The sequence below is a fragment of the Lepidochelys kempii genome, chromosome 5 (genome assembly GCF_965140265.1).
Source record: "Lepidochelys kempii isolate rLepKem1 chromosome 5, rLepKem1.hap2, whole genome shotgun sequence".
NCBI lineage: Eukaryota > Metazoa > Chordata > Testudines > Cheloniidae > Lepidochelys > Lepidochelys kempii.
The window spans coordinates 90,193,072-90,208,483 of NC_133260.1; the positions used below are offsets into that span (position 1 = coordinate 90,193,072).

Genomic DNA, 15,412 nt, shown 5'->3' on the forward strand with positions numbered 1-15,412 from the left:
ATCTGGTTCCCTACCACCGTCAAACTTGATGGCACAGTAGATTTCTTGTTATTTCTCAACTATCTCCACTGAAGAATACAACTATTGAAATCCCATTTTAAATATCACGATCCAATGAAATTACAGTTCATGTAATTGTAAACCTAACTTTAAGTACTGTACAGAGTCATGTACACTTACAATGCTATATAACAACCAAATCTCCACTCAAATTGCAACTCACAATTTACCTGCCATCAGCAATGTATTTTATATTATGCACAAAGGGGATTTTAAAAGTTGGTTAAGAGAGACTAAACAAGAAAAGATTCTAACTATAAACTCAGTACAGAATTAATAAATGATAAAAGGCTAGTTTGTGAGATATTCTATTCAGTATTACAGATACAAATTGTTATACTATATGATCAGTTTCTTATGCTAGGAAGGAAAAAGAACGCAGAATACTAAGGTGAACGTATCTGTCATTTATACATTCTCTTCCCCCACTACTGCCTCATCGCACTCTCTGCCCCTCCCCCTGGACACATACCACCTTTACCCAACATGCAATACAATCCATTACTTCCAGCCCTGAATATGCAAACTAGATAAAGGCAATCATTTGATCCAGGATTAAGGAATGTAATCTTGTTAGGGTTTTGTCTGCCCTTCAGTTTACCTACTTTACTGATCCAGTAGAATTCAGACTAAGGATGAAAAGAAAGCAGTGAAAATGAATGTTTATCTTCTTTGCACAGTTAATGCATTTAATGCATCACTCTGAATTCTTCTCTCCCTGCATATAAAATTAACATGTGTACAGCTGTAAAGCCAATAGTTACATACCTGCCACTCTGGTCTGTGGTCCATGTAACTGATCTTCCCTCTGGCTTTGTTTTGTACCATATCCTTATGGCATGAGGAAAGTCTCTTGGTGCTTGAACCTCTGCTTTCCTTATCTCCAAGCTCCAAGCGCCAGTGGAAAACAGAAGCTCTCCACAACCAGGCGCCTGGCTGCAGTAGGTGTAATAATATAGCTGTTCCCTCCAATGATCCGCAGGTAAAGTCACAAGTTCATGTACAATCTGATTCCTAAGATTTCTCAGCTCTTCAGCATCAGTTAGCTTGGCAGACCTTGTAAATTTTTCAATACCTGGCACAGCAGCAACATCTACCTCCTCGACCTTTAACACAGATAAATCACAGCAGTCCAATACCAGCAAAAAATCTTCACTCCCATGAGTCTCTATGTCACAGCAGTTCTTTGAACTAGAAATCCCAGAAGCCTGTTCCCCGTTGCTATGGTTACCATTTTTATCAGAAGTATCTTTTTCACCTTTAGCACAGACTGAAAAATCATTATATCCTGTTTTAGATGAGCGGGCACTTAGATTTGTCACAGGACTGTGACAAGGTTCAGATGCCCTAATTTTGAATGTTTCATCTGACTGTGAAAGACAGGCTCCTTCCCCAGCACTGCCTCCTTTTTTGCATCGGCTCCCAGGCTCAAAAAAGAGAACTATGGTGCCTTCAATAACTTGGCTTTTAAAATCCACATCTAAGTCCAATACATAATGCTTTACAAGCATGTGGCGTGTGTTGGCCATTAGGGGCAGGTCATCCTTAGCAGGATCTAGCTTCGTCTCCATGTTCCAATTTGCTAGGCAACGGCTTTCAAATTCTTTGTCATTTCTTACATAACGTTTCCAGGACTTTCAGCCTCCCCGTGGCATAAATAACGATTGGTTCATATAAGTTAGTGTAGTGAATTGCAGTTCCACCACTTCTCTCTTACTCTGTAGAAGGGAAAACAATCAAAGAACATTTTAAACAAGTGTTCTGAAATGGATGAATCTAAAAGTTAATAAAAATAACTGTGCTGTAGTTATTAGAATTTCTGTGGACAAATATTGAATTCCTTTGTTTATACTGAGGTAGTGAGCATATTGCTCAAGAAAAGATTTCAGGATCTGGCAACTAGAACAGCAGGCAGTCTAATCTATATGACAATCATAGAAGATGTCCAAGTGAACAGATTTCTCAAAATATTAGTTTGTTAACTAAAGGAAATGAGCTTTAACAATACAGCCTCCTTAATGACACTTTCTTTTCACTGGCAACCCTTTGAAAAAGATAAATTTTTATGCAAGATCAAACTTACTTTATTACAGCATATCTTGTTTTTAAAGATGCTAAACATATCATTTCTAATTTCTTGCCTCAAATGACAGCGATTATTTTTCTACTGTGATTTTAAGTAACAAGTATGAAAGAAGGCTAAATGGCCTCATATGTTTTATACTTTGAGAGTAATAATTTAATATATACAATGTAACTCCAGGGATTAATGTACTTTCTATATTACAACTGCTTTCATATCAGCACTTCTAGTAAATTACAAGAAAATGAGCCAATTTACCAGGAGTGCATTCTAAGTATTCCTCTGAGATTGCTCATGGAGATTTTTCAAATGTATAGTTAGATACTCAAGGTATATCATTACATCTTAATAGCTGGAAACCCATTAACATTCTGGATAATAGCCTTCTTATGGCAAACAAAAGGTCTTCTCACTGGAAAATATGCAAATACAAATACAAGGGAGAAAAACATAAAAATGCATCAACATCTGTAGCAATAAAAGACAGAAGTTCTTGTTCTTCATGGAAGTTTTAAACCAATACATACTTTGTTTTTGCAACATAGTGATTGAGACAACATTCAGATTGTACAAAATCATTTAGCTCACTGATGTTTTCTTTGTTGTAAATGAATATTTTCTAGCACGTTCTATTTCTGTCCATTTATTGAATATATAGTAAGAAACCTTAGAGACAAGAAATTGAAAACCTTGGCTCAAACTCTTAGTGCAGCTTCTCTAGGGCAGACTTGCTCAGAATGAGCTTTGAATTTCTGTGTGCATTCTAGGTTTATTTGTCAAAATATACTTGGTGGTTGGCTTTGTTTTCATATCAAAGATTACTACTTTACATCTCTATTACTCAGGCCTGGTCTACAGTACGCGGTTATTTCAGAATTAGCCAAGTTAATTAGAAATAAAACTGATTCCATCCACATGACCAAACAGTTTTTTTCTATTTAAAGGGCTCTTTAATCCGATTTCTGTACTCCACCTCTGCAAGTGGAGTAACGCTAAAACCGAGATCACAGTTCTGGGTTACAGGTACTGTGGATGTAATTCGACGTTATTGGCCTCTGGGAGCTATCCCGGAAGGCTCCCTTGTGACCGCTCTGGACAACACTCTCAACTCCGATGCACTAACCAGGTAGGCAGTAAAAGCCCCGGGAACTTTTAAATTTCATTTCCTGTTTGGTCACCGTCAGCACAGGAGACCATCAGCACAGTCCACCATTACAGGCGACCATGCAGTCCCAGATTTGCAGACGAGCTCCAGCATGGTCCGAATGGGAGGTACTGAATCTCATTGCATGTTGTGGAAACAAATCTGTTATGACAGAACGTTCCAAAAAAAGAAATGCGAATAAGTACGCTAAAGTCTTCAGGGCCGTGACAGAAAGAGGCTACTCCAGGGACACAGAACAGTGTCATGCAAAAATCAAGGAGCTCGGGCAAGCGTACCAAAAAGCCAGGGAGGTGAATGGGTGCTCTGGGTCACAGCCCCATACGTGCTGCTTCTACCATGAGCTGCATGCAATTATGGGGGGTGACGCCACCACTACCCCACTACTGTGGGTTGCACGGAGCGAGGAGGATGAGTTATTGGAGGAGGAGGAGGACGACAGTGCACAGACGGCAAGTGGGGAATCCATTTTCCCCCCTAGCTAGGAATTAGTCTTCACGCTGGAGCCAATAGCCTCCCCCCACTCCCAAGGCGGGCTCCAGGACCCTGGAGAAGGCACTTCTGGTGAGTGAGAGCCTGATCAGAGCCACGAGGTGGGTGGGTGGGTTGTTCGCACTGGGCTGTTCGCGTTTAGTTTAAAGGGCTCATCCCTGCTCAGAGCCTCATTGGAGCCACGTGGTGGGTGCGGGGGGGAAAAGGGGGTGTTGTGTGAAGCGATCATCCCAGGGAGCCTGCAGGCCCTCCTTTTATATGGCAAACCCACCAGGTATTGCTTGTTATGGGAAAGGGGGCCCGGCAGTTTGAAAACATTGAAATGAATGCGGAAGAAGCAGAACCCCGCATGCCCCAAGGGCTTACCATGGCTGCCTGCAAGCTGAATTCTGTTGCCCAACCGTGTGTGATGGCTTATTCACACCAAAGTGGCAGGCACTTCAGTATAAGAGACAAAATGCGACCTTGTACAGAAAGAACATGTGCTGTGTACTATGAATTGCCTGTTTCACTGAGAAAGAGTGTCCCCTTTGTTCTCTAAAATGTTATCTTTTAAAATACTACCCTCCCTTTTTCTGCTCCCGCAGGTGCAAATGTTTCAACGCGGCCCCTATCTACTCCGTCCCAGAGGCTGGTCCAGATTAGAAAGCAGAAAAAACGAACTCAGGACAACATGTTCGCCAAGCTCATGCAGTCCTCCCGCACTGATAGGGCCCAGCTGAATGCATGGAAGCAAACAATTGCCAAGTCCCATAATGCATTAAATGAACACGAAGAGAGGAGGGAAGCACGGGATGAGAACAGGCAGGAAGCTATTGTCAAGCTCATGGGGGAGCAAACTGACTTGCTCCACTGTATGGTGGATCCAATGCAGGAAAGGCAGCAAGACCACAGACTGCCGCTGCAGCCCCTGTATAACCGCCCTCCCTCCTCCCCAAGTTCCATAGCCTCCTCACCCAGATACCCAAGGACATGGGGGGGGGGGGAGAGGTGGAGGCTACGGGGACCCACACACTCAACCCCAGAGGATTGCACAAGCAGCAGAAAGCTGGCATATCTGAAATTTTGATTTGGTTTCTGGACTTGTCTTTCCCTCCTCCTCCACCCCCCTAACCCAATTCCCTCCCCCCACCCAGGTCTACCTTCTGATTTCTCTCAATGTGTTGTGCAACAAATAATAAAGAACGTTTTTTAAACAATTGTGACTTTATTTCCTTTCATGTATATAGGAGGCGGGTAACTTCAAGAGAAACAAACACAACTGTCACACCGTACCCTAGCCAGTCATGAAACTGGCTTTCAAAGCTTCTCTGATATGCAGCGCGCCCTGCTGCGCTCTTCTAATCGCCCTGTTTTCTGGCTGTGCTAACCTGACCACCAGGCGAGTTGCCTCAACCTTCCACCCTGCCATAAACGTCTCCCCATTACTCTCACAGATATTGTGGAGCACACAACAAGCAGCAATTACAATTGGAATATTGGTTGTGCTGAGATCTAACTGAGTCAGTAAACTGAGCCAGCGCGCTTTCAAACGTCCAAATGCACATTCTACCACCATTCTGCACTTGCACAGCCTATAGTTGAACTGCTCCTTACTACTGTCCAGGGTGCCTGTTTACAGTTTTATGAGCCATGGCATTAAGGGGTAGGCTGGGTCCCCGAGGATAACTATAGGCATTTCAACATCCCCACCAGTAATTTTCTGGTCTGGGAAGTAAGTCCCTTCTTGCAACTGTTCAAACAGACCAGAGTTCCTGAAGATGCGAGCGCCATGCACCTTTCCCGGCCATCCCACGTTGATGTCGGTGAAACGTCCCTTGAGATCCACCAATGCTTGCAGCACCATGGAAAAGTACCCCTTGCGGTTTACGTACTGGTCGCCCCGGTGTTCCGGGGCCAAGATAGGGATATGTGTTCTATCGCCCCGCCGCACTTAGGGAACTCCAGTGCATTAAAGCCATCCAAATGGTCTGCACATTTCCCAAAGTCACTACCCTTGATAGCAGCTGGTCAATGATTGCGTTGGCTACTTGTAGCACAGCAGCCCCCACAGTAGATTTGCCCACTCCAAACTGATTCCCGACTTACCGGTAGCTGTCGGGCGTTGCAAGCTTCCACAGGGCTATGGCCACTCGCTTCTCAACTGCGAGGGCTGCTCTCATTTTGGTGTCTTTGCGCTTCAGGGCAGGGGATAGCAAGTCACAAAGTTCCATGAAAGTGGCCCTACGCATATGAAAGCTTCGCAGCCACTGGGAATCATCCCATACCTGCAACACTATGCGGTCCCACCAGTCTGTGCTTGTTTCCCAGGCCCAGAATCGGTGTTCCACGGCATGAAACTGGCCCAATGCCACCATGATATCCCAATCGCCACATGCCGTGCTTCTAGGAACGTCTCTGTCCATGTCCTCATCACTATCGTAATCACACTGTTGTCGCTTCCTCGTCCAGTTTTGCAGGTACTGCACATACTGCTGGATAATGCGCAAGGTATTTACAATGGTCAAAACTGCAGCGGAGATCTGAGCGGGCTCCATGCTTGCCGCGCTATGGCGCCTGCACAGGTAATCCTGGAAAAAGGGCGCAAAATGTAGGAAAGTAGAGTGGCAGTCAAGAGGTGCTGTTCGGTTCACGATAGCCAAAAAAAGGCAGGAAATGGTTGTCTTCTGTAGCTTTCACGGAGGCGGGAGCCCAGGACAGACAACATGGAGAAGCTAGGTAGTGCGGCAACAGCGGGAGAGCAGAGTTGGCGGCGGAAGCTGTGCTGCTCAGTTCACGATGGCCGAGCAGAGTTGGCAGCGGAAGTGGTCGATGAGGAAGAGAAAGAGTAGATACTTATAGAGATTACATAGAAAGACGAGAGGAAATGCGAGGTGATTCATAGTACCAGGAGAGAAGCGGTGCACCGTACTGCACTGTCTGCTGAAAGCAGTATGGCATCTGCACACCAAAAAGGCGCAAAACGATTGTCTGCCATAGCTTTCACAGAGGGAGGAGTGACTGATGACACACACTCAGAGAATGTTTTTGCCCCATCATGTACTGGGAGCTTAACCCAGAATTCCAGTGGGTGGCAGGGACTGCGGGAACTGTGGGATAGCTACCCACAGTGCACCGCTCCAACATTTAATGCTAGCATCCGTACTGTGGACACACTCCGCCGAATTCACGTGCTTTAGTGAGAACACACAAGACCGAATGTATAAAATCGGTTCTGAAAATTCAAATACAATAATTTCTAAATAATTTTGTACTGTAGACGTACCCTCAGTCTTTTAAAAAATTGAACTAAGACATAAAATATTTTGGGGATTAGAAATTAAAGAAAGTGGGGAATCATGAGGACATCTAGCCCATTCTCTGCCAATGTAGGAATGTTCTCTACAACATTTGTCTAGTTTCTTTTAAATATCCAAAGTGTTGAGGCATCCCTTGGGATATTGTTTCACAGCCTTATATACCTCACTAGTCCAGAACACCTCAGAGAGATTTGTATGTGGATCTCCCACGGTCTGTGCAAAATAGCGGTCAGGATCAGATTCCTTTATTACTCCTTCCCTCTTTTGTGGGAACCCATGGAGTACTCTCTCTATTTGATTGGTATCCCAAGGGGAAGGCCAAGAAGGGACTAAATTGCCCCCCACACTTCTGCCCAGAAAACAAGGTAACATAGCATTGGGCTGTATTACCTTTTCCATGGCCTTCTCCCTTGGCCAAGGGGTGTTTGGGGGACAGCTAGAGCAAGTGGAAGCCCTGATTGCATGTCTCATGATCCCCTTTAGCACAAACCTTATACCATGCCATGGAACCCAAAGTTAACACACAAGGCCTTTTCCTTAGGAGGATCCAAGTAATTACAAAGAGCTGGGAGGATGGAACGACAGCTCATTTCATACTGGGTGTAACTATATCTAACCCCATGCTCAGAGAACATTTAGGAGGACACTCAAAATTCCTCACTGTATTTCCTTTCCTGAACTCCCTCCTGCAAGTATTTCCACATGGGAGAAGTTTTCCCTATTTTTCTTTCATTTAATTCCATTACTGGTAGTTACAGCCTCTTGTACCCTCCTCAGTTATCACATGGCTTCACGCAGTCTCAAACAGTTATCATGCTCCACAGCATTTTAGTTACCCACTTAGGCAAGCTATATGTACATTTAGCTCTTTTAGAACTCAAACTTGCATGGAATCCACTAGCACAGACTCCTGAGCCCATGCAGAGTCACAATGAAATAAATGCACCTTTGCACAAGTGTAGGGACCTACACTAGTAGATTCCAGTGCAAATCTGGCTCAGTACTTTGCCAATTTGGCTTCAGCATTTTACCCCACCCTAGTTTGATCTGCTTAACTAGATACACATATGGCTCCCCATTACCATAACACCATGTGCCTTCTATTTAAAAATAAACAGAATCTTAGAGCTAGAACAAGAGTATTTAGTCAATATTGGTAACAAATGCCACAGACACATCCAGCAGGATGAGTATGGAGGATGGGCCTTGTTTATGAACTGTAGGAGAGCTAACAGAGCCATGACCACTATCTCTGTACAATGCCTTGGCTTGAAGCCTGACTGCAAATACAAGCAGGAAAGACAAAAAGTTCTATATGCTATTGTGGCGATACTGATTTTATGATTAATGCACTACACTGGGACTCACATAATCTGGGTTTTGTTCCTGACTCTACCACAGACTTTTGGCAAGTATCTTAATCTCTGTGCCTCAATTCTCCACCTATAATGTGAGAATGACTGGGACATTAAGATGAATGTATTAATGCTTGTGAAATTCTCAGATACTATGGTGATAAGCACCATAGAAAATCCTACAATAATAAAAATAACATTGTAGTTCAGTGCACACAAACAAAAGGTAACATTTAATTAGAGGATTTATTAATGTATTTCTAACTATGTAATTAGTTGTTACATACAGCAAGGTTAGGAGGAACCAAAGCACTGCACCGATAAAACTCAATTAAAGTATGAGTAAAATTCATTTGAATGAAAATTAAATCCATTTAAATCATTTTTACAAAAAATTATTATTTTAGGACATGAAATCTCAGATTCAAGGCAGTCACATGTTTCAATGCAGCAAATAAAAATGTGGGGATTCAGGTTAAGATGTTTCTGTTAATTGAGGTTGACATATATGATCACACGTCTCAAAAAAAAAAAAAAGTAAATAAGGTGAAAGTGTATTGCTTTTGTCTTGCACCTCCCCATGACTTAGGCAACTGATTTGAGCACCTTCCAAAAATTATAAAGAATGCACATCAAAACTCCCTCTCCTCCCCTTCTCAATCCCCCTCACCACAGTCTCCATCTTCCTTTCAAGGACTGGCTTTAGTTTATTTGGTATGTATGGGTTTCTGGGTCTTTGGGTTTTTTTTAAATATAGTGCTATTGTGGGAAGTCTGGTCAAAGAAAGAGGTTCTATATTTTGTTCTGAAGATGATGAGATTCAGAGTCATCCTGATATCTTCCATGGGTTAGTTCCAGCTACATGGGGCAATCATGGAGAATGCACTATTTTCGGTGCATGACTCTCTCTCAAAGACAGTTCCATTTTTCCAGGGGAATGTGGATGCCATTGGAAGTCATGATCCCACCGAGTGAGGTGGTCCCTTAAGTAACTTGAGACAACCCTGGGATTCTGATGGGCAGAATTGAAACTTTAAACTTGACCCAGTATTAAACTGGGAGATGGTGAAGACAGAGCACTGGCGTGATGTGCTCATGGTAGTTTGTTTTACACAGAGACAGGCTACTACATTCTGAACCAAAGGTAGCTTTTTTGTGGATTTTTGGTCAGACCCTGATGTTCAGAGAATTACAACAATCAACTCTCAAGGTCACATATCTGTGGATCACTGAGGTTATGTTCGGCTCTGACAGGAGGTGGTCGTGTCCTCTTTCCAGCCATAGATGAAAAAGGGCATTTTTTACTTATGTGATTAAGTTACCCAGAAGCAAGGCAATGGACTTCCTTGGTAATCTGAGGGCAGACACCCTCATTGTTAAAACAGGGTGAGTTCTTTAAAGTGCTTCCCTTTCCCCACCATCACCACCACACTTGTTCAGGTATTCAGCTTCTACCAGCTTCTCTTCAACCACCTGCTGTTATCAGACATCAGACAGGTGCGGGGTGATGCTCTTTGCATTTGATATGAAAGTGATACAGAGCTGAATGCCATTGGCATATTGCTAGCACTTCAGTCCATATTGTCTCAACATGCCTTGGGTGCTTCAGAGAGAGAGAGAGAGAATGCACACAAGAAAAACAGGGAAGGGCATTTATCCTAGTAGGGTTCCACAGGTAACACCTCTGGAGCTGGAGGAGAAGGTGTCCATCATGACTCTCTAGGTGAAGTCTGAGAGGAATGAATGAAGCCACATCAGCATAGTTCTGCTAACCAGGGGATAACTCTGAAAACTGACAACAGAATTCCAGGTTTGATAATATCAAATACAGCAGAGAGGTCCAGCAATATAAGTAGGAGTATCTGGCTCTTGTCCAGTCATGAGATGATCATCCAATACCAACAGCACCAATTCCTTTCCATGTACTGGCCTGGAGTTTAAATGGGAGGAGTCCAGAACATTGACTGTATATAGGTGGAGTTAGAGTCAAGCTTCAGCAAGCTTCTCAGTTAAATTGCTCAGCAATGGGAAGTTTGAGACCAATCAGTATTTGGAGATGTTAGCTGCGTGGGGGAATGGTTTCTCAGGTATTGGCCACAATATTGCACGCATTCATGGTAGATTTTCCTCCTCACCTACAAGGTTCTGATGACCTAAGTTCCTAGAAGATCCCAGTTGCTCTGAATACTTTTTCACGTGTTAAGGAGGGCCTTGATCACTAACAGATGGAGGTTAGATTTTCCTAAAGTGCCTCTAGAATTTCCAGATACAAGAATGGAAAGATTCAGGTAAGAAATGTATTGTGTTATTGTAGCTATGTGCATTGCACAGTTCCTGGTATCCCGAGAGTCTGCCTGAACACAGATGATTTTTCTCTATAGTACTTAGTTCATAGGTCTTAGATACGTGTAAATAACATTTCAGGTACAGGGCCAACTTTTCTGCTTATGTAAACAGTCAGGGGCTCCATTGACTTCAGGGACGTTTTGTCCATTGGACACCCATAGAGAATTATGTAGTAAAGTTAAAATGTTTTGCTTCAGCTTTGTTATTTCCTGTAACAGCCCAAATTTTACAGAGTGACACAAAATAAACTACACTTGTGTAAACAATATGTATATACAGAGAATGCATATGTGAAGATGAGATTATAGCATGCTGTATAAAGATATTCTGTGGGCTGGCAATAAGAGCAAAAGCCTGAGCATTTAGATGATCCTGCGTACTAATTACAGAGAAGGCACTGATGCACTGTATAACAGAGGACAAATAATTTATAATGGCATTATGTTTTTATACCAATCTTCATAAGAGCAGCTCCAAGCATTTGCTAGTCATCAATTATCAAAAATCTGAAGTGAAATTCTGGCCCCATGAATTCAGTGGGAGTTTTGGCATTAATATTAAGTGAGCCAGAATTTCATGCCTGGTTTCTAGCTAAACAGAAAACACCTGATCATCACAACGTAATTTTCCAAAATTTGAATTTAATAGGCAAACACTGGGAAGAGGGAAAACAAGCAAGCAACCAGAAAGTGGTAAGGTTTATTTAAAAATCCTACTTAGATTGTAAGCTCCTAGATGCTACAACAATACCAACAAACAAACCAGACTTTCAACAGAACCCAGATCCAATTCTCACTATTTGCTATAAATTAGTCTATATCGCTTTCATTTCATGTTCTCTGTGGTTCACTTTTGGGGCATGCACAAAGTAAGTTGTAAGTGGTTTTGTTTGGGTATGTAGAGTGTAACACAGGGGGTAAGTTATTAGTGAAATTTTTTTGTAAAAAAAATGAGCACATTTTTATCTTTTGGTTTATTTAATTTCTAAACAACTTTTTTTTTGCTTATCTCTGCACACATACAATTCAAATAAAAGCAACTCTAGGATATTAAAAGGCAATAATATAGCCAAAAGTAAACACTGAAAATGTGTAAAAACAGAAGCCCTAGAATTCCTAATTAAGCCGCACAGATGGCTATGAGGTAGGTATTCTAAAGCAATAGAGCTGAAATATTTTCTCATTGTAGACAACTCTTAAGAAAGACATGCTCTTGTAGTCCACCACTTCCTCACTAAAGTCCAATTCAATACCTTTCCCTCTGACCACTATAGCATTCACTTCATGAAAATGGACAGTAATTAGAGAGACAAAATGAAAATTAAACTGGCTTTAGTGTGATGGCTATGACTGCTTTGTTATATCCCCTCCCACTCATTTTGTACCTTGGTTGGTCATTTCCTTTCCCTGGATGTAGGAACCTTACATTTATCATTGCCAAATTTCCCCTTATTGCTTGCAACTACATGGCTCTGTCATTCTGCAATTTTAAAGCAGCCTTCTTGTGGGTGCAGAAATGTGGTGATTGTTTTACGTTTGCATTTAAGTTTTGTTGGTCAAAAAGCCTTTTGGAAATCCACAGAATCTAGAGCTCAGATACAGCTCCCAGAAACATCACACCCTGAAGTTCTCACAGAAGCAGCCTGTGGACCACTTGGAACTATTCTTAGTCCATGTTTGAGAACCACTGCCGAAAAGTATTAGACCACTGACAAAGTGAGGCACAGAGAGATGAAGCAACTTGCTGAAGATCATACAGAAAGTCAACAACAGAACCAATAACTGAAACCAAGTGCCTTGACTCTCAGTTACCTGTCTAACCTCGAAGCAATAGTCACTCTTTGTGCTTCAGTGCATTTTAACAACATTTAAACATAAAATGAAAAAGGTGTTGTAAGTATTTAAATTGTATATGGGTGATCTATGTATGCAGTATGTATTTGTTGTTTCAAATAGTTCCCTATTTTCACTCGCTATTCTTTTGATAGGGATAATTTTTTTTAGTAGTCGTCTTGGCAGGACATTCATCCAATAAAAGGAAAACAACAAACCTATGTAGGTGCTTGTAGATATATGCCTTAGCCTTCATTAGCTGCTCCTCTGGGACTAACACTATAGTCCTGGAATACAAAGCCCCATAACAGTAGTAATTTTAGAATGTTAAGTGTTCCTTTAATGCAGTGATCCCCCGCCCCCACCCCTGGAGCCAGGGCCAGGAGCTCGGCTCCCGGGGGAGGCACAGACAGCGGTAAGGGGGCCAAGGCTGGGGGCAAGATTTCTTGAACATTCTTCAACAAAAAAACTTCAGAAACAGACTTCAACGAGAAACTACAGAACTGGAATTAATTTGCAAACTGGACACCATCAAATTAGGCCTGAATGAAGACGGGGAGTGGATGGATCACTACAAAAAGTAATTTTTCCTCTGCTGATACACCTTCTTGTCAACTGTTGGAAATGGGCGACATCCACCTTGATTGCACTGGCCTCATTAGCACTGACCCCCCACTTGTTAAGGCTTTTCATGTGCTGTAATATTTATACTGCTTACTGTATTTTTCACTCCATGCATCTGATGAAGTGGGTTTTAGCCCACGAAAGCTTATGCCCAAATAAATTTGTTAGTCTCTAAGGTGCCCTAAGGACTCCTTGTTGTTTTTGCTGATACAGACTAACACGGCTACCCCTCTGAAATTTAGAAAGAGTAATTCACTTGGGGAAAATAAACCAAGTCTGTAAAATCACAGCCCCAAAAGTAGTTTTAGAACATATTAAGCATCTGAGAGCATGGGGTTAAGAAGAGAAACACATGTAGCCCTCATAATACAGGTTGCTATAACCACTCTTTCCCACCCTCCCCCACTAAAAAGAGCTCCCTATTAGACAAGAGATTTCTGAGGAGGAAGAGCTCCTCTGCCATACAAAAGCCTGGGTTGTAGCCTGAGCTAATAAAACCTTTTTGTTTCCTTTGTTACAAGTGGTTCACTCTTGATTTCAACAATAAAACCTTTGGGGAGAAAAAAATGCTACTGAAAGACTTTTGTTGATGGACCAGCTGGCCCACACCATCAGCTCAAAGCCTCATGAAAGGGGCAAAAAATCATTAGCTTCTCTCTTTTATGGCTCTGGTGAAAAGATATATACGTGAAGTTACAGGGGTGCATGTTGGGATCATCTTCATACAGTGCAGGAGCAACAGAGGCAAGAATGTACTGCTGCTTCAAGGGCTGTGGTTGGGGGGAGGATCAGGGAAGGCAAACACAAGAAACACTTCCTTTCCCCTTATGTCCTTTGATATTCTTGTTGCTAAAATTTTTGAAAAATCACTTGTGTACATAATTACCGACAAGGAAGGCCACCTTGTTAGGGGGGTGGGGAAGGAATCTACCCAAATGTTTTACCAAGATCACAGAATTTTAATCTTTAAACTCAATTTTGGTCATTAGTCTTGCAATTAATGCCACATTTCAAATGCATAGACTTACTAAAGCAATTAGGATTTGATCCATTACAGTGTATAACTGTTTTTCAAACTGGGGACCCAGTACTGGGTCGTGGAATGTAAGGCATTGGGTCGTCTTGCTCTGGTCAGCACTGCTGACCAGAAAGTTAAAAGTCCCATTGGCGGTGCTGCCCAGCTAAGGCAGACTACTGCCTACCTTTTCCGACACCGTGCTGTGCCCCAGAAGTGGCCAGCAGTGGGTCCAGCTTCTACGCCGGGGGGGGGGGGGGGGCCACAGGACTCCGTGCGCTGCCCCCGTCCTGAGCACCAGCCCAGCAAATGGGAACTGGGGGGGGAAGGGCAGTGCCTGCGGGTGAGAGTCACACAAAGCCACTTGCGTGCCTCTGCCTAAGAACCAGACCTGCTGCTGGTTGCTTCCAGGGCGCAGCACGGTCCACGGTGCCAGGACAGGCAGGAAGCCTCCCTCTGCACCCCGGCTGTGCCGCTGACCGGGAGCCACTGGAGGTAAGTCCGTGCCTGAACCCCGCAGCCCGATCCCCTGCCCCAGCCCTGAGCCCCCCGCAAAACCCAGAACCCCTTCCTGCATCCCAAACCCCTCATCCCCAGCTCCACCCCAGAGCCTGAACCCCTAGTCCAGAGTCCTGATCCCCTCCCACACCCCAGCCCTCAGCCCCCCAACCCAGAACCCCTTCCTGCACCCCAAACCCCTCCTCCCTGACCCCACCCCAGACCCTGCACCCCCAGCCCAGAGCCCTGCACCTCTCACACAGCCCAACCCCCTGCCCCACCCCAGAGCTTGCACCCCCAGCCCAGAGCCCTGATCCCCTCCCACACCCCAACCCCCTTTCCCCAGCCCAGAGCCCCCTCCCACACCCTGAACCCCTCATTCCCAGACCCACCCCACAGCCCTCAACCCCGCACCCTAAGCCTCTGTCCCAGCCCTGAGCCCCTCCCACAGCCCAAACCCCTTATCCCCAGCTCTGTTGGGTCGCGGGCATCAACAATTTTCTTCAACTGGGTCCCCAGAAAAAAAGTTTGAAAACCACTGGTGTATAATACATACAAATACTTCCTACTTTTAGGCCACTACATTTCAGTTACAGAAATTAACTCAGATTCCATAGTGATAAGGGCTACATAAGTACCTAGATCA

The 15,412-nt window shown here is 43.6% G+C and overlaps 1 protein-coding gene across 10 annotated transcripts in view; it reads right to left on the reverse strand.

Moving 5' to 3' along the window:
- Positions 1-15,412, reverse strand: part of AOPEP (aminopeptidase O (putative)) — a 387,253-nt gene that overhangs the window by 309,618 nt on the left and 62,223 nt on the right. For all 10 annotated transcript variants that reach the window (XM_073344962.1, XM_073344964.1, XM_073344963.1 and 7 more), the window contains 2 exons: positions 2,402-2,555; positions 829-1,778 (listed from right to left, as the gene is read on the reverse strand). In XM_073344962.1, coding sequence (XP_073201063.1) covers positions 829-1,631 — 803 coding nt within the window. In that variant the 5' untranslated portion in view covers positions 1,632-1,778; positions 2,402-2,555. The remainder of the gene's footprint in view (positions 1-828; positions 1,779-2,401; positions 2,556-15,412) is intronic.